At 44.5% G+C, this 27,364-nt stretch overlaps 1 protein-coding gene across 8 annotated transcripts in view; it reads right to left on the bottom strand.

Moving 5' to 3' along the window:
• Positions 1-667: 667 nt before the first annotated feature.
• The window catches only part of sox5 (SRY-box transcription factor 5), a 107,622-nt gene continuing 80,925 nt past the window's right edge, over positions 668-27,364 (bottom strand). For 3 of the 8 annotated variants that reach the window (XM_053313745.1, XM_053313742.1, XM_053313746.1), the window contains 7 exons: positions 18,090-18,251; positions 12,499-12,691; positions 7,739-7,914; positions 4,514-4,613; positions 4,058-4,231; positions 2,631-2,847; positions 668-1,963 (listed from right to left, as the gene is read on the bottom strand). In XM_053313745.1, coding sequence (XP_053169720.1) covers positions 1,666-1,963; positions 2,631-2,847; positions 4,058-4,231; positions 4,514-4,613; positions 7,739-7,914; positions 12,499-12,691; positions 18,090-18,251 — 1,320 coding nt within the window. In that variant the 3' untranslated portion in view covers positions 668-1,665. The remainder of the gene's footprint in view (positions 1,964-2,630; positions 2,848-4,057; positions 4,232-4,513; positions 4,614-7,738; positions 7,915-12,498; positions 12,692-18,089; positions 18,252-27,364) is intronic. The other 5 variants (XM_053313743.1, XM_053313749.1, XM_053313747.1 and 2 more) reach the window with 4 other exon arrangements.

Genomic DNA, 27,364 nt, shown 5'->3' with positions numbered 1-27,364 from the left:
CATATGGTCATAAAAACCCGATAAAGAGGAGAAAAATAAATTATACTGTACATAACTTACTAAACTTAGGAAACGCTGACCATCCTTATAATTATTGTTAATAATATTAGACTAGAGGCAGTTTGAAGAGAAATAATAAAATACAGTATTCAAATACAAACAGAAACACTGACTGGCTGACTTCACCTCGGCTCCGCCCAACTGAGAGGGGGGGGGGGGACAGCAGGACAACGTTAATTGGAGGGAGGGGAGCGGGAAAACACTGAAGGGACATAATAACAGTTTGTATGCGTGTGTGTGTGCGCGTGTGTGTGTGTGTGGTAGAGTAGTTAACAGCAGCAGTAAGAGTTGCCTGTCTTCCTTTTCTTTTCTTGTTTTGCCTCTTTCTTTAAATTTTACACACATGTTCAAGCGCCCAATAAAATTCGTACACGTGGCACACACACTTACACACACACACACACGTGGTCGGGATGTTTCAAGCTAAGTCGTACTGCTGTTTTCTTTGCCCTGGATGAGATCTAGCTAGATCGGGACGGAACCAGAAGAAGAAAAAAACTGCTGGATTGTCTCACAACGCAGTGCTTTCGTTTCTGCTCCGTGACGCCAGAGAGGACCCCCCTCCCCCCCCTAATATCGATTGGGGACGGTCCATGCTGTGGTCAGTCCTGGCTGGACCGTCCCATAGGATTCTGAATAAGAATGTAAGGGGGGGTAAGAGCTGGGTGGGGAGCAGGCAGTCACAAAAACACAGAGAAAAAAATAAAGGGGACGGGGTGCGGATTTTGGGGGGTGGGGGGTGGGGGGTGGGACCGCTGACAGCACACTGCGAGGTCGAAGAAAAAGATATCTTTTAGTTAAAAATAAACATGTCTGATGTCTTTCAGGTGCTTTACAACAAAAGGGGGAGGGGGAAAAAAAGAAATGTCTCTTTTTTTCTATTATTATTCAAACTTGTAGCACAAAAACAACAAATCACATTCACAAGCCACTTATTGGCACCGTGTACCTGAGTGAGAATATTATAGAACCAAGAACAAAACAAAAAAAAAAAGCTGTTTTTTTTTTGTTGTTTTTTAAAAGTGTCTCTTGATAATAAACAGGTCCGCCATCTTAAAGTGTCATCTGTTCGCCTTTGACAGGTCCACTGTTGCGTCTTTCATTTGAAAATGTCTCCTTGTCTACAAACGGGTCTAAAAGGTTGCTGTCTGAGTGTGATTTTCTTTTCTTTTTTTCCGCCGAAATTTCTCCTCACTCGTGGCATTACACTCGCCTCGGTATCAGACTCTTGCAGTAGTACTCGAATATTCCTCAGCGAGCTTCAGAGCTGGCTTAGTCGTCTCTCCTCCCAGACTCCAGTTTGTGTAACAGTCAGTGTGAGTGACAGGTCCTGTGCTTCAGTTGATTGATCAGATGCTGGTATCAGGACTCCAGTGGGGGAGGGATTTTGGCTCTCAGAACAGAGTCCGTGTTAGTCAGGAAGGAAAGTAAGGGGTGGCGGGGGGGGGGGTTTTCTGTGAGATCAGGGACTCAGGGTGATTGGCAAAAAAAAAAGAGGTTGTTTTTCTTCCTGATTGGTGAGTTTGGGATTTCGTGGGATTAACCAGCTGTGATTGGCTTTTAAAAAAACAAAACAAAAACCCAGTAGGCGGCTCTCGCGCCTTCCTATTGGGTGATATGGTTCTCGTTATCGCTGGCGTAATCTGCCTCTTCGTCCTCGTAGTCGAAGTCGTCGTACACGTCGCCGTTGCTGTCGTCCAGCCGTAGCTCCTCCTCCTTGATGCGAGGCTCGTCCCCCTTCAGGCCGCCCATGTGGGGGGTCTGGTGGTGGTTGGCGGTGGGCTCGGGGCTGCTGGACATGCTCGAGTGCTCAGAGGGCATCTGGGGTGAGGGCATCCCCGCCATGGACAGGGCACCTGGGTAGACCACGCCGGCTGAAGACAGGGGCAACTGACCCTGCTGCCTGAGGTTCACAGAGAGGACAGAAGTATGTCACTACATGAAAAACAGCATTTCAAACTGAATGTTTAGTCTTTAAAAAGTTCTGCTTCTGCTTCTGAGGAGGAGAAATGCTTAAATGTCTCCCAAACTTTTTCAACTTGTGACCCTTTACAACCTCAAAGTGTTTTTTAATTCCTTTTTGAAGCAGAGAGGTAAAATGATGAAGTGATTCATAAGGGAAAAAAAGAGATGAGGTGAAATTGTGACAAAAGTAACACAAATTATTGTTGCAGTAAAGTCTTTTCAGCTTTCCCATCCTCTTAATCATTTCACAACTGCACATGGTTATATTGTGACCCTTGCGGGGGTCCTGGCCCCTAGGTTGGGAACTACTGTCCTTGAGCTTTTATTAGTTAGCGTGGCTTATTGAAGAAAGGAAATGTCAGCAAACATCAAAAACAGGAGATTTTCTACTGGAAATGTTTAAACCTTGAAACAGTTTTTCTTTAAAAAACAAAAAGACTGAAAAAACTGAATTATCAGAGAAAAATTTATGAAATTTGACACAAAATGTCAAAATAAAGCTATGAATGCTACATATGTCCACATGAGAAGATACATATGTTATTAATCTCTACTAATGTGTATATATAATGTAATGTACAGTGTTCCTCTGCCAGGTCTCGTACCCCACACTGAAGTATTGTCTCATTTCCTGTCTACGGGACCTCATGATGGCCTTGTACTCTCCGATGCGCAGCTTCTTGCCGTCCACCAGGCAGGTGCGTTTGGGCCTCGGCTTGTACTTGTAGTCGGGGTATTTCTCCAGATGCTGCTTGCTGAGGCGAGCCTGCTCCTCGTAGTAGGGCTGCTTCTCCAGGTTGGTCATGGCTTTCCAGCGTGAGCCTGGGCGAACAAGAAAGGGACACATTGTCAGCGATTACAACGATCGGTTTCGCTTCCGTATTTCTTCGAAGAAAAAAAAAAAAAAGGGCTACAAAGAGCTTTACACAACAGAGGAGGACGAGAGCGGTTAAAAGCGGCATAGAATGTAATAAAAAGCACAGTATGGAAAATAACAGCAAAGCAGTAAACATAAAAATAAATCATAAAGGGGGGGCTGTGATCATTTTGTAGGAAGGACATGATAGGAATCGGTTTGAAGATGTGGTTTTAAATTGAGCGTGTGTGTCCGCGCGCTGATCAATTAACATTGTGTGTGAGGAACAAATGTGTGTGTGTGTTTGGCATGCGTGACCCCCACATCACATGCGCATACCGTCACACGTGTGACAGCATTTAAGAGACACTTGCACACACACACACACACACACACACACACACACACACACACAAATGATGATGGTGGAAATTGATTGGGTTCACCCGGAAAGAGAAAAAAAAAAGAGGGAGAAAAGAAGGTTAATGAGGGGAGCCGCGAGGATGACAGGTACTCATCCAAACTAATGAGGACTTCACTTAACCTGCTGTCATCTCTCTCAGTTCAGTTTCTGTTCATAGATTTGTAGTACCCCCTCCCCTCTTATGTGTATGTGTGTGTGTGGGTGTAATCTTCAGCATGTCTTCCCCTTGTGTGTTTCATATCTGGTCTGAATTTGCACTTGACTACTGTATGTTTAATGGGTTAAAGCTGTCAGCACTTGGCTGTCCTCTCTCTCTGTTCTGCGATCTGTTAGCAATTGAGAGAGAGAGAGGGAGAGAGAGAGAGAGAGAGAGAGAGAGAGAGAGAGAGAGAGAGAGAGAGAGAGAGAGGAGGCTTATTAAAACCAGATTTCCCTGTGTTATAAAACGCTTAGGAGCTCTTTAAAATGTCAGGGCCGATCCCGGCGGTCCGGGGGAAATGTCAGACGGCCTCGCGCTGCTTGTTTAATGCATAATGAATTATATCATCATTTGTCGGAGCCGCGCTCTCCCCAGCCGTTCATTAACAGCCGCTTCCACGATATGCCACCGCTCGCAAGGAAATCACCTCGAGTGTGTGTGTGTGTGAGGAGGAAGTGCACCACGCAATACATGCATCTCTGGTGGAGCAAAGATCATGACACTCAAAGCAACAGATTGATTACATGTGAGGTGGGGAGGGGGGGTGTTTTACCGAGGATCTTGCTGATGTTGGAGTTGTGCATGTCGGGGAAGGCCTGCAGAATCTTTCTCCTCTCATCCTTGGCCCAAACCATGAAGGCGTTCATCGGCCGTTTGATGTGCGGCTCGCTGCTGCCGCGACCCCGAGCCTCCCGGAATATTCTGGAGTCTGACACGCTGGGAGAACCTAAGGAGGGAGAGTGTGATGAGACGTAGGCAAGAGTCAGATAAAGTCAATATAAAGATGAACAACAGGTGCTTTAAAAATAACCAAAACCCTCTATTACAGCCTGTATGATGAATATGTTGCAGTATATACGGTAAATTGTTACACTCATGCATTCTGTTCAGCTCCTAAAAATAGGTTTACAAGAACAATCACATGCTTTGTCAAAGTAATTCACAAACCACACAGTTTTTCCCACTGTCATGACTGCGTACGTGTGTGTGTGTGTGTGCGCATGCTTACCGTCAGAGTCTCCACTCATGGCGAAGTCCAGCATGGCGTGGTTGTACTTGTCCTCGGCATGCTGCTTCAGTTGACTCAGACTCTCCAAGGCGGCCTTGTCCTGAACAACACAAACAGTTCACAGTTGCGGTCGGTCAGCGAGTGAGTCAGCAAACAACCAGTCCATATGTGAATGAATGAATGAATGAATGAGTGAATGAAACTGCCGAATTGTCAAGTTTCCTTTTTTTACACCTAAACACATCATTGAACTTGATTTCCTGTCTGCTTATTTCTTGTTTATTTCATATATGTCTAATGCTTTTTAAGATGTATAAACTCCTTCACAGAGGTAACCGAAGAATGAATGACTCTCAGTGGTAATAATCTGCTATATAAAAATAAATAAATATCATTTTTTTTTGTCAATGGATTAAACCACGGAGAAGCCAGGAAAAAAAAAACCATCAGTGTTTTTTCGGCAGACAGTTTGTTTCCATGTCAAAATGTGGAAGCGGTAATGTCAACATCAAATTGTTAGAGTGCTGCGCGCCCGCATGCTTGAATACACATCTGCGTGTGTGTGTTTGCATGTGTAAGAATGTTGATTACATTTAGTCCTATTTGAATGTTTACCGTTTTTGTCTGTGTGTGTGTGTGTGTGTGTGTGTGTATACTGTATATTCTGTGCATGTGCGTTTCTGTGTGTGTGTGTGTGTGTGCGTGTGTGTGTGCGGCGACTCCTGGCAGCCACCTGCGAGAGTGGAGTGCAGCGGCTTGCCTCTCTCTTGCAGAGGCCCCCGAGGGTCGACGCATTAGAGAGAGAGAGAACGAGAGAGTGCAGCGCCGACGAGAGCGAGGCCACGCCGTACGGCCCCCTGGGTATTTATTACAACCAATAAAAGGCTGATTTACTGAGCATTTACATGCTTAATGCAAGCAGCCGGCACACTCTACTCTAGAAACCTGACTGTCGGCGCACACACACACAAACACACACACACGGCCGTGCAGCAGCGCCAGCGTTTTTACAGTATAATTATACGATTAGGAGCACTACCGCAAACACTGTCGTCTTCTAAAACAACCTTCCAAAAAGTGTCCCTCTCCATTTACATGTGACCCTGGCAAGCTGGCTGGCTGGATGGAGGGAGGGCAGAACGATAATGAAATGCATTTTCTCTGTTTTTAGTCCAGCAGAGTTTAATTGTTAGAGATAATTTCCCCCCCTAGATTGGAATAAATATGGCTAAAAAGAGCGAGAGAGGAGAGAGGGAGAATAAAAAGCCAGACGCATTGTGGAAAAATGTTCAGCTTTTTTTTTTTTCTCGCTATTTAAAAAGTCATTTATTTAGAATTTATTTTTGTTTTAATAAATGAACAATAATCTGCCGGTAGGGTGGAGTGATTTTGTCAGTTTGCATGTAAATCCAAAATGTTTTAAAAGGATTTTCTTCATTTCAAACAAGCCTTAAAAATAAAGCAATAATAAAGCAGAAAATGTGTCTCACACTTTTAGATTTCAAGATTCAAAATGATGTTAAAAAGGGCTTTTTCAATGTGTGAGTGTGTGTGTGAGTGTGTGCGCGTGCGTGAGGCAGAGATGGAGCCGAACAGGGAGACAGAGCGGATGTCACCCTAGTCTGACATTAAGCCTCAGCGCAGTCCACGAGAAAAGTGGATTGAATGGCTGACACTCGAGCCAAGACACAAAGTAGCGACAAAACTAATCCTCTGAGTGTGTCAGAGATGACACTGTTGTATCCGAACACCGAGACGCTCGCCGGCTTCACACTCCCGCAGCACGGAGCCAAAAGGGCCAAGGAAACAGAAGTGGGCTGTCGGGGGCGCGTGGCTTCGGAAGCCGAGACAGAGAGAGTTTGCGTTTTCCAGCACAAAAAAAAAAAAAGAAGCTATCTAAAATTAAAAAGCCATCTTATAATAGCTTTGTATAGTATCTAACACTACTACTTTTCTACTCTTAATTTAACATGAGAAAATACATCTCCTGAGAGAAATGTAGTCCTGGATCAGGCTTATACAATTCTTAATTGTATTGATCATTATAGATAGTGTGAAACTGATGAGAGGGTGAGCCAAAATTACACTTGTTCACCTCATCAGCTAATTCCTGTGAGTTAACATACAGCCAATTAACAAGAAATGATAAATAATGTGCACTAAAATTAGGTTGAGTATTTTAGTATCGCATTTAATGCAATGAGAGTGTGGAACAAAGCTGTGAAATGTCCTTGTGTGTTCCCAAAAAAACAGTCGAATCCTTTGATGTTCCCTCATTTTTCCCAAACTTCCCCTAGTGTGAATCTTAATGGCTATAAGACTGAAGCCTGTATGACTGTGTGTAATACAATAGAATACAAAGATACTATTTGCTTTATGTTGAATTACAGATGTATCAGTGTTTGACTGTTACAAACACATCAGATGAGAAGCTAAAAAAAAAAAAGAGAAAGAGACAGATAGAGCTGTTGAATGTCAGCCGTGCAGATGCTTCAAGTGTGCTGTTGCTTCAAGTGTGCTGTTGCTCTCAGTGTGTGCACGTGTGTGTGTGTGTGTGTGTGTGTGTGTGTGTGTGTATGCGCGTAGCTGACTCCCAATGTGTTTAACAAATAACCGCAATTTAGCCACGCTGCCGAGAAGCCGGCACGTCACTTCACATTACCGTCTCCTCTCCGCTCCTCTCCGCCACACACGCACACGCACACACACACACACGCACATACATAGCCCCGCAGTGCGCCTTACAGACACACTCATTACCTCTTGAGACGCCTCTGGTTTTTACCTTATCTGTCCCTGTTTAGCTTCAACACATTTCAGCGAGCACATTGTACACCGATTTACCTCCTACATAGAGCGGTGGGGATGGCATATGGCAACACAAATTATTACACAGTGACAATGAGATGGCACGGCATCACTCTGACTTTTTACAGACTTTTTTCCCCCTGCATTTTAAAGGACATTTACCAATTTAGACCTTTGGAATACCTGAACTAAAATGCTCTAATTTGTGAGCAGCTGAGCAGCTTAATAATAGTGGTGATGATGAGCGGAAAGCATTCACAATATTATAATTTGTAGTTGCAGAATTTGAACAGAAATCATTTCATAAACAACTGCACTATATTTACGAATATCTACTTTTATTTTGTAATGGCTTTTAATACTGTCGCCCGTTGCTAGGGTGACGGCACGTGTCATTGGGAGTGTTGACGGGTCTACCTTGTCGGAGCGTCCGTTGTTGAGGCCGAGGTTGCTGACGGCGGCCACCTTGGCGTCCAGCACCTGCTGCTCTCTCTTCAGCTGCTCCTTCATCTGTCGGGCCTCGCTGAAGGCCTTGCTCACCGCCTCGTGGTCGTTCAGGTAGGCGCCAGAGGACAGCGACGACAACAAGTCTGCTGAGACAATGGACGAAGAGAAAAGAGAGAGTGGGGAAAAAAAGAGAGGAAAAGAGAGGACGGCAATTAATTTGGTTTTGTGTATTCGTCAACAGTGAGAGAAATTAGGATGTAATTCATGTTGAGTGCATTTATCTCCTGTGTTTGTACATTTAGACTCTTAAATAAGGAAAGGATAAATAAGGAAGGAAATTTGGAATAGCATCTCATATTTACAGTCAAACTCAGAAGAGTAAATGAATGTGTGTGTGTGCGTGTGTTTATGTTTGGGAAGCTGGCAGGAGGTTTTCATCCAGAATAAATCATCCCCTGAACCATGAGGTCAAGACATTAACATACACTTGATGAGGGGACTTTGCTGGGGCAAGTGTGTGTATGTGCATGCTTGCGTGCATTTGTGTCTTTCTCCTCAAGACACACACACACACACACACACACACACACACACACACACACACTGACCACTTTTACTGTTTAGCTGGGCATGTGAGTCAGATTGTGCCCTGAGCTAACCTTGTTGTCTGCAGCCCACCTACTTCCCACCTGCCCTCAGCCTTACACACACACACACACACACACACACACACACACACACACACACACACACACACACACACACACACACACACACACAACAAAAACTGCCTCAAAATTTCAGCCTCTGGGCATCTCTGTTAATCACATTAAAACATCCACTTTTCACCCCCCCCCCCCCCCTTCTTACACACACATCCGATCTGTCTCTTTTCATCTGCATCCTCACACTTGTACTTTGAGGTGTCCGGATGACTCTCATTACAACTGAAAAGTCCGGCTAATTTCCACGGCCGAGAACATCTGCCCCGCCGCCCAGCAAAGATCAGATCTCCCCGCTCCTCCTCACCGCCTATTATTCGTACGATTTCGGCAGCTTAGTCGCAGACGAGGCATCTGAGGCATCTGCTCTGACTGTGTGGATGTGTGTGTGTGTGCGCACCGCTATCGCCTCGCTCTATCAGTTGGGTTAGCTCTTAACAAAGAGCCACCGCTGGCTTATGGGGCCTTTATCTGCGCTAATCCGCACCGCTAATGCCATCTCAGGCCAGATTACCAGCTTCAGATTGGTAATGACAGAGCCGTGAACTCTTTCAGAAGTCATAACCGGAAAATCTGGATGCGAGCGGGGCCAAAAAGGGGGTGGAGGAGGTGGAGGGGGGGAGGGAGGGAGAGGGCAATGGAATCGGGTGGCAGTCAATTTTAATCTGGACTCAAAATAGAGGGAGGGGGACAGATAGATATACGAATGAATGTGTGTGCATGTGTGTGTCTTGCTTAAACTGACAGCGATGCCAACCATCCAGACAAGTGAATGTGACCCAGATAGAAGGGGAGGGGGTGGGTGGTGATGGTTGTGGTGGCGGTGGAGGGGGGGTTCTCTGTGTTTCTTTCTTTCTCTCTGTCTCTCTACACACACACACACACACAAGTTTTGTCTCTCTGAGCACCAAATCTCTACAGACAGGCGCAATACATTTTTGACCACAAAATCACTCCGGCAGCAAGGTCGGGGCGGGATGGCGGGGGGGGGAGGGAGTATGGGGTGTGTGGGGGGGCTGCTGCAGTATTTTATGACAGGGACAAAGACAAATGTGTGATCGCGGTAGAAGTTACAGGCGCTGACAGCCCTTCAGTTCCGTTTGAGATGGGAAGACGGATGGACGGGCAGACGAAGTGGGAGAAAAGAGGAACGCGCCTTCCGGGTCGGTAGGTGTCAGAAAAGGAAAGAAAGGTGGAGTTGGATGGGACGGACAAAGTGGAGCAGTCTCAGTTACACAAGTGGAGGTTGACTCGAAATGAACTCTTGGAAGTTTAATCATCTTATATGAGCCAGATTATCTAAAAGCCACCAAACACTTTAATATGAGGGAGACCATTTAACTGACCTGTGCTTTTGCTCTTATTCATAACTATTTTTAAATGAGTGCCTTTAAAATGTATCCCCTGTTTTCAGCTTTAATGACATACATTCAAAAACTGATACTGATTTAGCACATGCAAAAATACATTGACTTTAATCAGTACTGGTACTGAGATCTTTTAAGTGAAAGTAGTTAAGTGAGTTTAAGTACAGAAGCATCATCAGTAAAATGTGCTTCAAGTGTCAAAAGTCACGTGATGATGATGATGTCTCATGATCAGATGATTTATATATATGACTGGATTATTATTACAGATGCTTAAAGATGTATGCAGCATTTTAATATTGTAGTAGGTAGAAGTGGAGCTCTGAAAATGCATCGTATTTTCTTCAGTGATCATACTGTATATTTTGCACAGGTGTGTAAATGTGCTTCATTTCAGTCACTGTGCATTATATAATCTAGTCTTGTGTCTTCCTATCAAAAGCACATAAAACATCCATGTAATACACATTATTCTTCAAAATCTAGTGTCTTCACATTAAACACAAGTAGTTTTTCCAGTTAAGAGTATTTTTACGCATTTGAACACCTGTTTAGCTTCTCCATGAGTTACAGAATGTCCCATGCAAACAAGAACACACTGATATGATCCTTCCATGTAACATAAAGTGAAAAAAAAAACATGTATAAATGTTTTTCTGTAATATCTGGGTGTAAAGCGAGCATTTTGCCACCTTTTTAATTTTCACTATATCACTGGATGTATTATGTATGCATCTGTTCTTCCTGCCTGAATTCAAAACACACACACATACCTACAAAACATACACACACACACACACACACACACACACACACAGACGCACACTCACATTCACATCAAATCGACCGCCTCTAGACTCTTTTCCAATTTGTCTGCCCCCCCCCTCCCCTTTATCCCCTCTGAACTTGTAACAGGAATCCTAATATGACTACGAAACCATAATAACACATGCGCCGGTGACCGGGTAAAAAAACCCCAACTCAGTGGCAACAGATGGGACCCAAGCTATGACAAAAAAACCTGGGAACACACACAGATATTCAGCGGGGGGATCACACACAAACTTTAAACACTGTAATCCATTTTTCGGAACAAAAAACATCTGGGACCGCAAATCCACTAATCTGATATTAAATCCGCAGATTTGTTGAAAAACAGTGAGATTAGTCAATAAGTCAGAAAAAAAATGACTAACTGCCTATTGCATAGGAGGAGGAGGAGGTGGGATTGTGTTTTTGTGTGTGTGTGTGTGTGTGTGTGTGTGTGTGTGTGCTGTCATTGTGTCATTAATGCTGGGTGTTTTGCGCTGTCCTGGCTCATGTAAGAGGCTTGTCTAATCTCATTGGTGATACCTCCTGTCTGTCATACGCTCCTCTCTTTATTATTCCCCCGCTTCATCGCTCAGGAAAAAAAAAGAGTGTTAATCCCCTTCTCTCTCTCTCTTTCTCTCTCTCTCTCTCTCTCTCTCTCTCTCTCTCTCTCTCTCCTTCCCCTCTCTCCTGTGTGTCTCTCTGTCTCTTTCAGTCACTAATAAACACATAACAATGAAGCAGCCCCGAGGCAAATAGCGCCGCGGAAGAAAAACACAAACACACTAATTATAGCCCGTTACATATGTGTAATATTTGAACTATCAGCGTTGCATGAAAAATGGATTAAGAGTACAAAATAGTGATTCATTTATGTCATATTTTATGTATGGGTGCATATGGCCGGGTATGATTATGGGTACTGGCACCACCAACAATGGCGACACTACGAGGAAAAATGCTATTCTTGTCGTCGCCACTACTGGCAGAGCTATTACTGTTCTCCTTAAAGACCTACATTGTCACTGTCTGAACAATCTGCAAACATGTCCACAGAAGAATGAATTGAAATAAAGAAGTATTTATATTTATACTTTGTATGTGTGTGGACATGCATTTGGATAGAGTGTATGAGTGTATGAGTGTGTGTGTGTGTGTGTGTGTGTGTGTGTGTGTGTGTGTGTGTGTGTGTGTGTGTTTAAAGGATAATACAGGTTAATTACAACTTTGGTCTTATTGTCCTACTTTTGGCCCTCATTCGTATTAATGATAATGCTGCGTTCAAATACGAAATACAAGCAAACTCAAACACTCCATCACCTCTTTTGTAGAACTAAAGGGAAACGTTAAGATTATTGTAGTATCATTATTATTATTATTTTAATACTCTTATTTGCTTATCAGCTGTTCAGCATTGCCCTACCGTAATTGCCGTAGTTGTGCACACACATTTTTGCTGCACAAGGGTGCTCACTTTTGGTTTTAACCTCCAAATAATGCTGTTTACATAATCAGCCACAACTTTTGACTCTATTACTAACTGACTGACTTTCTCCTCATTCATTCACCCTGATTGTTTTCATGGACTTTGGAATTGAACACTGATATGTAACCATGCCAGCCAGATCTCTTGGTGGCTGCATTAGTATTAAAACTAATAGAAATGATGGACAAAAAGCACAAAAACAAGATAAAAGTAACCTGACATTATCATTGAACTATTCGTGTGTGTGTGTGTGTGTGTGTGTGTGTGTGTGTGTGTGTGTGTGTGTGTGTGTGTGTGTGTGTGTGTGTGTGTGTGTGTGCGGGATGTATACTTAAGTCCACCTACCTATTGAGCTGACTCTGGTCGGCGGTCCTCCGATGCTAGAGGGGGCGATGCTGGGCTTCATGGAGCCTGCGGGGCCCAGCTTGGCGCCAGCAGCAGCAGGGACCTGTGGGGAAGTTGGGGGGGAGTTGGGTGACTTGCTCTCGGATGTCTTAGGCTTGGCCGACAGGTTCAGTGGCTGTGCACCCTCACTGTCCTGCAAAAACCAAAACAGCACAGTTTCGCCTGCTGTGACCACCGTAGGGAATTTGGAAGTGGGAGGCTTCCCCTCGGTGAGGCCCGCTCCCACCACACCACGCCTCACCGAGACAACTCGCATTTCAGGCTGCGATTGCAAAACTCAACACGTACCAATCAAAAAAACGGGACTCCATGCACAGCGATGTGAGGCGAGCCCCGGCGGGACAGGTGATTTGGTGCATGCCACTGCCCGTTCAAACAGCTCGCCGTAAAGCACACGCACAAAATTTGCAACATTTCGGCTCAAAAACCACTGACACTCACATGCAAACGAAACAGCCACCGTCTTCCTATCACAGTAAAAAGTTATCACGCTTCAAACTGGCGGCAGAGACGGGACGATTCATGCCCATGCACATGCACGTGCGCACTCCACATGCAGACTCCAGGTAAACATGCAGTAAAAAAAAAAAGCAAAAAACGCTCCTCCCTCTGCTTCAAACGACACTGGCGAGAGCAACAATCAAACACCTGGGGAGAAGAGAACGCCTTGAAATCATTCAGCAGAACTTCAGTAGACGCCTCACAAAGAAGAAAACACCTCTGTGAGACTGTCTTTACAGCTGAGAGAGACTAAAAGACACTGTGATGTCTCAATGTATCAAACAGGCAACAGAACAGAGCGCTGTCTGTCACTTCAATGTGCACTTGCTCCATTAAAACCAGAGGACCTATGTTGCTGTGAATGTGAATGTGTGTGTGTGTGTGTGTGTTGCTCAAAGACAACCACACACACACACACACACACACAAACACACACACATAGAAACCAATCAATACATGTTGTTTGGTCCAACAGAATCTCCATGTTATATATAATGATGCCAGCTACTCTATTTCTATCATTAAACCCACTCATTCATCTTAATCAATGCATGTCTTCACAGCAATAACCTCACTATTTGGAACAGACAGTCGCCCCTCTAAATGAATCGGCATGTGGACCACCACACAACGCCGGGGCCGTTATCACGTTAATTGTCATGGCAACATCACCCCTGCCGATGACCTAATCCAATCAGGGAGGAGGGGAGCTTCTGAGGGGTCACATGACAGGAAGGAAGGAATTAGATCGCTGAGGGGCCAGATGCACACGGACCGGCGTAATTAAAACTCCGCAATTAAAAGGCAGACACAACACGGGGCAGGGGGACAGCTTAACGCGCCCACCAGTGTATGCTACAATAACGCATACAGTTTGTTTGTTGTTCCTATCTTATCTTTGTATCACTACACTTGTACATTAATTGTGACTAAGTGTGTGTTTCATAAGACTGAACTTTTTGGGTGTATTGTCGCCAGATTTAAACCTTTAGAATAGAATAGAGACATTATTTTCCTTTATTTTCTTGTCATTAGTCTAATTGCCGCTTAGGCGGAGTAGAATCCGGCATACAGTGGGATCCAAAAAGAGAGAGAGAGAAGTACTGTATTTGTGTCTGTATGTGTGTGTGTGTGTGTGTGTGTGTGTGGTATATCCACTCATTAGGGCCGACTTTCCCTGATTCCCTCTCCTTGAGTCGTACTAAGCCTTATGAGCCCCTCACAACTCAATTAAGCCCTTCCAATTAAGCCCCTACATGGGTACGTGTCTATATATATGTGTGTGTGTGTGTACATGCATGTGTGTGTGTCTGTGCGGCGATGAGGCCTAACTGGATTGTCCTTCATTAGAGGGGGGGGGGGTCTTTCTAAATAGACGGAAACCCCCCCCAAAGATGCCTTCAGTGAGACAATGGGCCGGAGAAGAAGAAGAGGAAAGAAAAGAGGAGAGAGCGAAAGAAAGAAAAAAAAAAACAGAGTGTGATCTTCTCAATCCTGACCCATATTATGGTGGGCTTTGGCTGGGAACGCATTTGAATATTTATTACAAATAGATAATGCCTCAGCCTCTTGTACAGTGGAATGGGGGAGTTTCCTCTCCGAGCCAAGCCAAATCCTATGGTGGGAAGGTGGCCAACCTGCATTATGCCAGTGTGGAGGAATTAGTTTAGACAGTGGAGCTGAGAGGCTTGGACCGACTTGTTTGTGTGTGTGTGTGTGTGTGTGTGTGTTTGTGTCATTGCGAGACATTGTTCAACAAGCTCTAAATCTCATGACAGAGTGTGTGTGTGTGTGTGTGTGTGTGTGTGTGTGAGGCCCTCCAAAGCTTCTGAAAGGCTCGCAATCTTGAATTAATACAATTGCTTTTGTGTCTCTCTTGGCTGATGAAACAGACTGGAGCTTTGAGACCGAAAAACATGCAGAGTGACAGCGAGAGCCAGAGGGACATGGAGACGGAGAGGAAGCAGGAGGGGAGAGAGAGAGAATGTGTGTGTGTGCCTGTGTGCGTGTGTGTGTGTGTGTGTGTGTGGGCTGTATTTCACATCCGTAGATGCCGACATGCGAAAGCGACATCAGGGTTCTGCATCTTATCACGGGGGAGCTGACGGTTCAATTAGCAGGACAAGTGTGTGTGTGCACCATCGCCGTTTATCCCGGGCAGGTCTATGTGTGTGCGTGTGTGTGTGCGCGTGTGTGCTGCACCGTCTGTGTCAAGACCTTCACATGTGCTTCTCTCTCTCTCTCTCTCTCTCTCTCTCTCTCTCTCTCTCTCTCTCTCTCTCTCTCTCTCTCTCTCTCTCTCTATCTATCTATCTATCCTCTCTTTTCCTCCCAGTTATAAGTGACTGTCTGTATCTTAATGATATTGTGGTTTTTAATTCTATCAGACAGCAGAAAACACATCAGAGTCTGGTGTGACACTGTTTCTTACAGTAAGTCATACTCAAACACTAACTCCTCAAGTATGAAAATGAAATTAACATTTTCAGCTAATTTATATTTAGACAAAAATCACTGTTAGGATGTGGCTTCACCTACTTGTTTGTCTTTTTTATAATTGCCTTGGGCCTGTCGCCTCCACACTATCTTTAACACTGGAATCTATCAGACTGAAAGAATCACTGACTCTCCAGTGAGTCATGTAGTTTCTACATGTACATTATTTGATAAGATTACACTGGTAAACCTTTAAATAGTCATACTTTTATAGTTATACAAGGCACAAAGTGTACTTCCCAAGATAAGAGACATATGACAAGCTCACAACCTCGAGAAACAAACATTTTTTGTCTCCTTTGAGTCTAAACAGCAAACAGGAAGCCACACAGCTCCGGCCAAAAAAGTTTTTAAGTCACGGAGGTGGTCTGCAGCGTGCGAGCGTGTGTGTGCGCACACAGTCATTAACCGTGCTATTGACAGTGCGGTGCTGGTTGCATGTTGTCATTATGTGCCAGATGTTGAAAATTGAGGTTGCGGTCTCCATTGCAGCTGTCTCTCTCTCTCCCTCTCTCCCTCTCTGCATGCTAAATGTAAAATTTGCATGCGCGTGTGCCATCGTGGAAGTCATATTGAGTGCACTCGGGTAATGAAGTTTACTTACTTAAATGTGCAGAAATCTAATGAGGAAAATGTGCTTTAAGTATGAAAAGTGAATGTAACACTATATTCACATGAGCACACACCTTGAGTACTTAGTTACTTCACAGCGCTGCGTGTGTGTGTGTGATGCATGTCAACGAATGGGCAGCATATGGTGCATCACTTGAATCGCACTATTGTATGGGTCTGTATGCATGCCTGCCTACATTTAAGGATCCAGTCTTGCGTATGAGAAAGATGCATGTGTGCTGCAGTGATTTGTGTGTGTGTGTATTTGTGTGAAGGGGCTGCATGGTTTCTGGTTGGCATGGTGTCCTGTTCTACACCTGTGTCTGTATATGTGTGTGTGTGCTCGCATGTGCGCGCGCATGTGTGTGTGTGTGTGTGTCCGTGTCTCACCCGAGGGTAAAGCACTTAAGCGGTGTGTGCCTGAGTCCAAACAGCTGTGAGCAGAGGCAGGCAGCAGGTCTCTAAATGACTAGAGACCTGAGATAGAGCCCACAGGGGGAGCACACCTCTGAAATATACATGTCACTCACCCAAACAGAGATAAAGAGAGAGAGAGAGAGAGAGAGAGAGAGAAAGAGAAAAGGAAAGAGAGGGTGTTAGAAAGAGTGCAGACTGGTGACAGACAGAGAGGAAAGAAAGAAAGAAAAAAAAGCCTGCAGATTGCTTATCTAATGTTTGTCTCTGTGTGCTCACAAACAGCGCCGCCACATGGGGCAGTAACACCAAAACAGCACCGCGGTCACTCGGCCATTTTGGCTCAACGGGGCCCATCTGGGTCCACGCGGGTCCACTTCACAGTCAAACACTCCCGCTGAACTGGGGGAGACCATTACGGCTCCTCACTGCCCCCTCCGCCACAGGCCGCAGCACTTGCCTGTCAGCCCGACTCCATATATATGGTAATAAGACATGTGTCAGTGATAGTGTGTGTGTGTGTGTGTGTGTGTGTGTGATAAAAGCAGGGGTTCAAGCTCGAGGGTCAAACACAAGCTTCTTTTAGGGCCATGAGCTTGTCCCAAATGTGTGTGTGTGTGTGTGTGTTTGTTTATTTGTCAGATTAAAAACAATGTGGTGGGAAAAAAGAGTGGAAAAAGGAAGTTGGGAAACTTTGATTTACGTGATAAAATGTTGGGTTTGTACACATTTGAATTCAAATTGTGAAACTCTGTGGGGTTGTGATTGTGTGTGTGTGTGTGTGTGTGTGTGTGTGTGTGTATGTGTGTATTGATTGATGGCTGACCACTACACCTGTGGGGATTCTAGAGTGGACACAAGATGGCAGGGGGGTTTGGGAGGTTGTGTGTGTGTGTGTGTGTGTGTGTGTTTGCAGGTGGGGAGGGAGGCACTCAAGGTCCCAAAAGGCCGACCAGATATTCATAGAATTCCACTTGGATGGACACAAGCCTTCCCTTTCGCCCCTATTGGGCAGCCAGCCGAGAAAACGGCACAAATACCAATACATCCTCAAAATCCACCATCCTCAGACCACATACCAGCTGGAGCTCTGTGATAAAGTTTGCAGCATTTCGATTTCCAAACGGGTGCTGTAAGTTTTGTCAAGGGGGGGTTTTATATCGAGGAGCTGACCGTTGCTCAGAATGCTTGTTTGATTGCAGGAGACAAAAAAAAAAAGAGATTGGGGATACATTGCAGTGTTCAAACATGCTCGGAAACACATTCTGGGGGCCATGCACTGCACTGAAACAGGCTCACTCTCTCACTGTGTGTTGTAACACTAGAAAAGCCAAAAATTCTCCATTTCTCCAAGCCAAAAATTTTGAAAGTGTAAGTTTTTAGCCATAATGTCCTTTCATGTTATTTTCTAATTCAGACATATTAAAAGTTACAAATTAGCGGTTAATTTGTGGTTTTCTAGTATTAAACACACAGAAACTTCCTGAGGCCTTTGCCATTTCTCTTACCTTGGTCTTGTTTGGTGGCGGGGAGTTGTGGGCCTTTTCGCTCTGTGAGTGTGTGTTGGTGGGTGGGGAGTGTGTGCCCATGTTGGCCTGAGGGGGCAGGCTGCCTCCGTGCTTGGCCCCCGGGGAGACCTGCATGGCCGCCAGCTGAGCCGCATACAACTGCTGTAAGGTCCGAGAGACAGGTGGAGAGAGGAGACAGAGAGAGAGAGAGACAGGAGAAAAAGTTGGGAGGAGGGGAGTAAGGGGGGAGAGAGAGAGGTAAGAAAAGAAGAAGAGAGGAGGAGGCAAAAAAAAGGGAGAAGAAAAGGGGCAACATGAATAAATGAATACTCGAAAGCGCACAAACAAAAAAGAAGACGCCGGCTAAAAAGCTCTGGAAGAAGAGGCCATTAGTGGCCCGCTCTCTGTTTGTGTGTGACAGAGAGAGATAGAGAGAGAGGGGACATCTCCACTGTCAAATCCCCCCCACCCCTTCTCCCTCCCTCCACAACTCCCCCACCCCCTCAAACCCATGGGAGAAGCGCTAACAGCCACTCTGACAGGCCCAGAGATGGCCAATGTCCCCTCCAGGTGCATCGTGGGAGAAAAGGGAAAACATTGCGGCTATCGAGGTCACGCCGGAGAGAGCAGGGCTCTTTGCTCAAGGTGAAAAAAAAGTGATGATGGAGAGAGATAGAGGGAGAGGAAATGTTGCTATCTACATGGCAGATGGGACATGCCAGAAGTGTCTTGTGCCCCTGCGATGTTTCTACTGTGCTGACAATAAGATGCAAAAAACAGACAAAAACCTGCTATAAAATAGCTCTCAAATAAAGATAAACTGATTCAATAACTGCTGTGGGAGGCAAAAAAAGAAAAAAAAGCAGGTTAGTCCTATTCTTATTTATGTATTTAATTAATTCCCAATTAAATAACAGCATTATGGCATGAGCTGCTATGGTGTGAACATACTTGGGGGATATTTATGCAATAGCATTGTATCACACAAAACAGTCTCTGGCCTGTATTTCCACAGCAACAGACACAGCATAATATTCACAACTTGGAAGGAGCTTCAATATTCATAAATGCCTTCTCTTCTCTCTGTCGCTCCATCTTCCTCCTCAAAAATCATCTTTACTTTCATGTCGGCTAATACAAATCTCCAAGAAGCCTGTTTTTTTTTTTTTTTTTTGTCTCTCCTCAGAATTGTTTTTCCCTCCTCTGAAGAGCAACAGAAACGGTTTGTTTTTGCAAGAAGTAACTGATGTGTTGTTTTTTTTTTGAATAGTTATAATTGTTATTATTTATTTCTGGTGGAAGATTTTTCTGGAAGAGAACCATCCTTTTTTTTTTTTTTTAGTTTAACTTCCGTCCTTCTGTTGGTGCTTGGCTGCCGGCCATCGGCGTCAAACAAAGGCTGGTTTATGCAAATGGACAAGGAAGAGATGCTGTCACTGCTATCTCTCTCTCTCTCTCTCTCTCTCTCTCTCTCTCTCTCTGTCTGTTTGTACCTCTCTCTGTCTGTCTTGACAGCCACATTAGCTCCTGCTCTCCTCTGCTTTTTAAATAAAGACATTTATCTCTTTTTATACAAAACAAGAACAACAAAATTCAAACAGTCAAACCCGGCAAGCGTGCACACTGCACAAATAAGTTACTCTTGGAAGAAACTCATATTTGAATTTGGAATAATCCCCTCCTGACTGTCACTCACATGTGGGAATGACAATATTAGCTGCATGCTTTCTTTTACATGTTTTCTACTCCCTTTTCACTTTCAGTCTAAAAAAATCAGATACCTGTTATTCCAAAACAGCAGAGTGGGTGATTAACATTTAAGAAATATTGAATTCTGGAACTGAGGTGCTCATTTAATTAATTAACAGTGATGGAGAGAAAAGGACTCTTTAGCAGTTTTATGAATAAATACTAATTTTGGACATGAGTTTGCACCTTTTGTGTTATAAAATCTTCTTCACTGCGTGTCAGACAGTTTATAGTTGATTCATCAAGTCTGTTTTGGACCTGAATCCGTTCCCAGAGTGTCAGCATCTGCCGCTCTTCCAGAAACTGAGGGGAACAGTAATAATTGAGGCACATACAGTAGAGGTGGTGGGGAGGGGGGGGTGTACGGCTGCTGCTGCTGCTACTGCTGCTGATGTGGAAATCAGCGGGAGATCGGTCATGCTCTGGCGAATTACACGGACGCGGCGCGGAGGACCAGCTCGCTGAGATCAGATCAGCCTCTGCTCGCTCATTTCTCTTCAATTAGCTGCACTGTGGCTCCTGGAAGAAGAAGGAGGAGGAGGAGGAGGGGGGGGGGGCAGAGGGGGGCTGCAGCCGAGCATGAACACCCTTCCCTGTACTCCTAGCCCCCCCCCTCCTCCTCCTACCCTCCCCTCCCTCTGCTCCCTACCAGCCAAACCCCCTAGCGAGTGGACCACAGGCGGTGTATGTGTGTGTGTGTGTGCGTGCATGTGTGTGTGTGTGTCCTGCCATATTCGGACCAGTGGTTCAAAGGCCTCTTTATTTGCGGAGTGAATTGAGTTCCATTACAAGGCCAGCTCCCGTCACTCAAAGCCTGCTCAATGGGCCGGCGAGCAATGACACACACACACACGCTCACGAGCTCGCTGTCACACACGCACACACACGCACACACACACACACACACACACACACACACACACACACAACAGTACAGAGGGCAGAGGCACTGTGGAGTGCGCCCAGAGCGTCGCCACAACGACATGCATGTCAACAAACAGGAAGTGACAGCGCAAAGCCCCCTGGGGTGACTGGAGGAGCGAACACACAGGCGCAGGGACACACACACACACACAAACACACACACATAGCAACACAATGAGTGAGAGGAGGCAAAATGCAATCGTAGTTGTAGGATGAGACTAAGGAATTTGAAATGTCACTCACTAGCCAGGCGCACTGCTGAGCTGTGCTTGTGCGTGTGTGTGCGTGTGTGTGTGTGTGTGTGTGTGTGCGTGTGTGTGTGTGTGTGTGTGCGTCACCCCGTCTTCTCTCTGTGTATCCGTCTTGAACTGTTAAGACCTGCTCTTCACTCTTTTCGTTCCTTAATCCCCTAATGTGAGACCAGTGCTTAACACATCTGCATGTGTGATGTGTGTGTGTGCGTGCGCGTGTGTGTAGTGGTCAACATGTGCTTGTCACATGACACCCCCCCTCGCTCTCTCGTGAGTTTGTGTGTCTGTCTGTGTGTGTGCAAGCATGTTCAGCCTGAGCTCTATTGATGAGGGGTGAAAAGGTGATGTGTGACTATTGGTGTTCTCTGAGTCAAGATATGGGTGGGGGGGGGTTGGTATTAGTACTATTGACACTGTGTGTGTGTGTGTGTGTGTGTGTGTGTGTGTGCTTGTGTGCTCTCGTCTTACTAACACACATACTCACACACATACTCACACACACACACACACAAAGCTATGTCCATTCTCTTTTCGTGCAATTTCTCCTGTCATCTTAGCAAGAGGGGATCGGTGTGTGTGTGTGTGTGTGTGTGTGTGTCTGTGTGTGTGTCTACTTGGTCAATAATCTGCAGCTTTAGTCAGATTAGCAGCTCTCCTGCTCTTTGTTGTCAGAGCAGTCTGAGCTCTATTGTTTACATGGACACGGAGGACTATTGTATGGATCTTAATGGATTCTTCTCTGTCTATGTGTGTGTGTGACTTCCTGTCTCTCTCTCTCCATGTTTTTTACCCACTTGTGGTGTGTTTTGGTACTCGAAGACAAAACAAAAAGAATAATAAAAGAAAAGAAGCATTAGCACTTAATTGTGAGTCTTTCACTGTCTTTAAGTCTTTAAGCAATAAATAGAATAACAACCACACAGAAACATGAATATAGTTGTCAAGTTTAAATAAAGTAAATAAAGTGTCTTCCTTTATATTTTATGGTATAGCTTCAAGGACAAACACAAGCACAAATATCTTCTTATTCTTTTTGTGTGTAACTTTGCTGAATTACTTCTAGTGAATATCATATTTGTATAATAAACACTCCAAACTAAACATTTCAATGTATTGAAATCACAAAAGTAGACACACAACAAAAAACTCATTATCTGTTGGGAGGTGGTGTTAAGGCAGATTTTGCTCAATTGTAGTCACCTATCTGTGCAGCTTATTGATTTCACATCGATCGCACGCTGCTATCATGAAAATGGCATTTCCTCCCAACTCTTGGAGGCCTCCACAGCCGAGGAGGAGATACCACCGGTGAGAAAATGCTTCCCTGCGCTCTTTTTATCCTGCAGATAAGCTTTAGTAGAGACACAAGTTGCTCCATTGATTTCTCGTTTACCTTCCCTCATCCTGTCTGTTTTTTTTTTGTCTTTTTTTCCCTCCTCCCTCCCTACCTCCCGTCCCCTCCCTTCCCTTCCTCTCCTCCTGCCCATCCGTTGTTCGTCCGTCCATCTCTCCGGTGTACAGTGTGGTAATCCAGGACAATATGTTCCAACATCTGCCTCTCCATATGATGCCTGACCCACGCCATTGACCCTCTTTATACCACGCTACACACACACATTTTTTCTCCCTCACACACACACTCTTCTCTCCTCCACTTACCTCCACCCCCCCCCTCCCCATCTCCCTTTTTCTCTCCGTTTATCCTTTTAACTGATCATCCTTCTAAATACCTCTCTCATACCTCTGCCTTTTCATCTTTATCACCAATCTCTCTCTCTGTCTCTCTCCCTCGCCAAGATAAGTGCATTTTTCTTTTCATCTCCTCTCTCTGTCTGTCCTTCTTACTCCATTTGTGCGACGTGGATAATATCAATAATATCAAGGGTCAATAGGGAGCCAGATTAACATGCTCTAATGCACAATGTCACACTCATCCCCCCAGATTAAGATGCTAAATGCCAACCTTGTAACACTCCAAAGCCTCCATTGCCTTGAAAAACATTCGGCGGAGGATTGTGTGTTAAGCTCCCATTGACTGTAAGAGCTACTCTGTTGATTTCTATGGAGGAGGTTTCAAACATAGTTGAAGCTTAAAATCATTGACAGATTAATACATTTATTTATTTTTTCTAAGAACAGCACTTCACGCGAAAGCCGCGCTTTTGAGAGTTTTTCCACTCAGTCTGCTTTCTATTCCTCGTGTGTACGTTTTTCTAAACTGTGCAACGAGGGCACGCGCCATTATTCCTCGCTGACGTCCATCTTTATATCGATTCCTTTACCGGAGAAGAAGAAGACACTTGAGTTAAAGGCACGGAGAAAAGGTGACACTCATGCCTTGTACACGTTTAAAATAAAAAAATCAGTTTATATCATGAACTATGACTCTTTCTGTTTAATTTAGCTGCTGTTGATTTGCCTTTATTCAGTCTGTGCAAGTCTAGGTGTTTAAAGGGACAATCCACCAATTTTGCGGTGGAGGAAGCTTTCCGAAAACATTTCCAGAATCTGAAAAAAAAGAACCCTGATGATGTCACCAGGGTTTGTTTTTTTAAAATGAGGGAGTCTATGCCTAAAATTGGTATCGTAGAGTACAGACATGCATGTGTAAGGCATGTAAGCGCTAACAAAATAAGCTAATGAGTAGGCCTGCACGATTAATCGAATTTTCATCGTCATCGCGATGTGAACGTTCGCGATGAACCCATCGCAAAAGCTGGTCTGTAATGCGATAAATTGGCCACGCACACTTTTTTTTTTTTTCGTGGCGTCCAAAACATTTTGCCTTGTAACAGTAGACCAATAAAATTGATGAGTAGTTCACAGAGGTCCAATGAAATTGTGTGATAAATCAAGCACGCTTTATTATTGTAAATCAGTCATTTGTACTGACTCTCATCAACCTGGAAAATACTCGAAGGAAATCATATGATGCGGCTGTTACGTACTTTATTATTTTTTCACTTTGCTTCATGGTTGATACACGTTGTCGTCCGACTCGTTCATAGGAGAGAACGGGAGAGTTCGCTCAGTAGGTAAGTTTTAATTCAAAGCAAGACGTACAATGACAGGTGCCAACGAGGTAGATTACTCCAGTAAAAGTAAGACTTAGTTTAATGACTTAGAAGTCGCCAAATTACTTACTTTAACGAATTTCGTTAGTTTATATAATGCAGATTTGTAAAATATTACTTTTATGAGGATCACAGTCACAGACTGTAGAAACTTAGCATTTGATAATTGTGATAGCAGCGGTGCAGCAGATGTATTGAAGTCCATGCAGCACGCTGTATGCAAACTAATATTAAGCATATATCCTATTCATTACAATGTCCATGGACATAAATTGAGTTCTTTTGCCTTAATAATGATAAAATAATACACAATAAATGCGTGATGGCTGTCAGGCATCGCCAGACCAACCATAGCTAATATCTCATATTACAACGTGGGACACCTGAGGCTTAAAATCCGGCGCGGCTTGTACAAGTACAAAATTGATTTTCTTTCTAAAATTAGAGCATGCGGCTTTTAATCAGGTGCGCTCTGTAGTCCGGAATTTGCGGTAATTACAATCAGCTATTCAGTGTTTTAGAGTACCTAAAAGCAGGGAATCTTTTAAAGCTGAAAATCTGAAAGAGACGGGAACTGTATGCAAACTTTAAATATTTTCTTATTTATCGCAAGTCATATCGTCATCGCAATATTGAACAGTGTGATCGCACATCGCACATTTTGCTGATATCGTGCAGGCCTACTAATGAGTTACATTAAAGAAAATGTAGTTGTTTTTTGGGCTCGACCTATACTTGAGATTAAAAATCAGGAGATAGGCTCAAGTTCCGCAAGTCCCCCAACATGAATTCATGTGCAGCACTAAATAGTTGTATTGACCCTTTAATCTTTCTCATCCAGTAGCCCAGCTTTGTTTAGTTTTTTTAACCTAACAAAGCTGTCTCCTTTAAAAAAAAAATAGCAGCAACTGTTTGACACACACAATGCTGCACGCACGCACACACACACACACACACACACACAGTTTAGTCAGTAGCCAATTGTGGTCACTAGCAAGGTGTCTACCACATATTTTTGATGTAGCAGAGTACAGTGTGCTTTCCTCAGTAAATTGATACTATTGTGTACCAGTTGTTCAAGTGAGTCAGTCTATTAAAGCCTGTTGAAAGTACCGAGGCTCTGAAGGTCACATCCGGGACCAGATTAAATGCTCTCCTCTCATTGCCTGTGATGGGAAACACACTGTGACATGTGTGTGTGTGTGTGTGTCACATATCACCAAAACAAACTTCTTTTTTTTTCTTTTTTTTTTTTACATATTGGTAGCAGATTACATACAGTAGTTCTGCTGTGTGCTGAGAACATTTCCTGACTTCTATTCAAAACTCAGTGGATGAAAAGAATTCAGATTATATTGGATTTAAACTCCATTCATCACGCAGGGGACATTGCGTGAGGGTAACCTGACAGCAAAAACATTACCCAGTGTGTACAAGTAATTAACACCACACACTGTAATAACTGTGTGTGTGTGTATGTGTGTGTGTTTCCGTGCATTCTTGAGTGCAGCTGGGAGTTTATTGTGCGCTGTATCTGCAAATCTTTCATTTTCTATATCTAATTGTGTGTGTGTGTGTGTGTGTGTGTGTGTGTATGTGTGTCCGGACTAAGTGGTTTCACTCGCACCCTGTCTGCCAAACTGCTGTGTTGCCGTGGCGACCCCAGGCCTCCAGCTAGCCGCTGCACCGTCTCATCTCGGTGACAAAAACACACCTCCTTATCAAAAACGAGGGCACGGAGACGATCCCCAAAGGAAATCCGTCCTCATTGAGACATCTGTACTCGTGTGTTAGCCCGGGCAAATCTGACAAAGCCTTAATCTCAACTTGTGTGACCCTGTGTGTGTGTGTGTGTGTGTGTGCGTGTGTGTATGTGTGTGCGTGAGGATGGATTGTAAGAAGGAAATCTGCTAGTGAGATGTTTTTTTCTTCTTTTTTTGTGTTGTGTGTCCTCTCGCCCCTCCCGGCTGCTGCTGCTGCTGGTGGGGGGGGGGGGGGGGGGAGAAAAATCCAATCGCAAGGTGGACAAAGCTGTTCAACTGGAGATTTTGAGTGAGTCTGAACACAGCAGAACATATGGACGGCTAGATTGAAGTAGTGATAACAGCACTGAGGACATTATTCTCAGGCTAAACACCCAAATGTGCCCGCACGCACACACACACAAACACACACACGCACACACAAAGCGAGTAATAATGAAATCAGTGACGACAGCGGGGTCCGTTCTCCATGATAGAATTACACAGCTATTCTATTCTCCCTGTAGTGTGGAGCATATGGGGCAGCACGTTTGGCTGACAGGTGCAAATGTATTACACACATTCTGCCTAACCTTTAACCCATATTTTCCCATCATTCCCTGTGTGTGTGTGTGTGTGTGTGTGTGTGTGTGAGACAGAGCGGTAAGTGAAAAAGATGTGCTCTCTCCAGTTAATACACATGAAAATATGTGTGTCAATGCAGCTGTTTATGTGTATGTGTATGTGTGTGTGCGTCATATTTTATGATAATGCGTGTCAGGGAGACAAGGCGAGTCGGGAGAGGAGGGGAGAAGGGGGGGGGGGGGGCAAGCACAGCAGCAGCCTGTACCGAGGCCCGACACTGGAGGTTAATGTGTTTCAGACAGGCAACTGAGAGGACGCCCGCGCAGGCTCTTAACCCCAGGGAGAGAGTGCCCCCCCCCCCCTAAAGCCCACGTGGATTTGAGTGGAAGTATGTGAGGTCTGGTGGTGTATGTTTGTGTGTGTGGGTGTGTAAGAGGGGGGGTCAGAAAGAGAGAGTGAGTGCATGAGCGGTGATCCTGCGGGCCAGGATTACAGAGCGATAGGCCACTTATTCTAAATATGCAGACAGGAAAAGGACCAAAGTCAGACTCATCCTCCTCTTTAAGTGGGATAACAGATGTTGACTCAGTTTTTTCTTTTTCTTTTACTGTTTTCCCTCTCTAAAGTTTTTTTTCTCGTGTGTGTGTGTGTGTGTTATCCCTGTTCTGCTTTCTTGCTTCTTCGCCGTTCGGCTTACCAGATTTACGACGCGGTCGCAGAGCAAACAAGCAGACCACTTTCTCGAATTTACAGTACGCTCGTGTATACCGACCCTTTATATCCGATGGGTCCCAATTGTCAGATATCCTCCAATCAAATTATTTGATTTGGAAGATGCCCATTTTTTATCTTCCCAAAACTCAAAATGAGGCAAAACAACAACAAAAATCAGCCCTCAATGATAAAAAACGGGGCATTGGCTTTAAAATTCAAGTGATTTCGAGAAAAAG

Source organism: Scomber japonicus, chromosome 23, assembly GCF_027409825.1.
Source record: "Scomber japonicus isolate fScoJap1 chromosome 23, fScoJap1.pri, whole genome shotgun sequence".
In the NCBI taxonomy this organism is placed as follows: Eukaryota; Metazoa; Chordata; class Actinopteri; order Scombriformes; family Scombridae; genus Scomber; species Scomber japonicus.
This window is presented reverse-complemented; position numbering and strand designations above follow the sequence as displayed.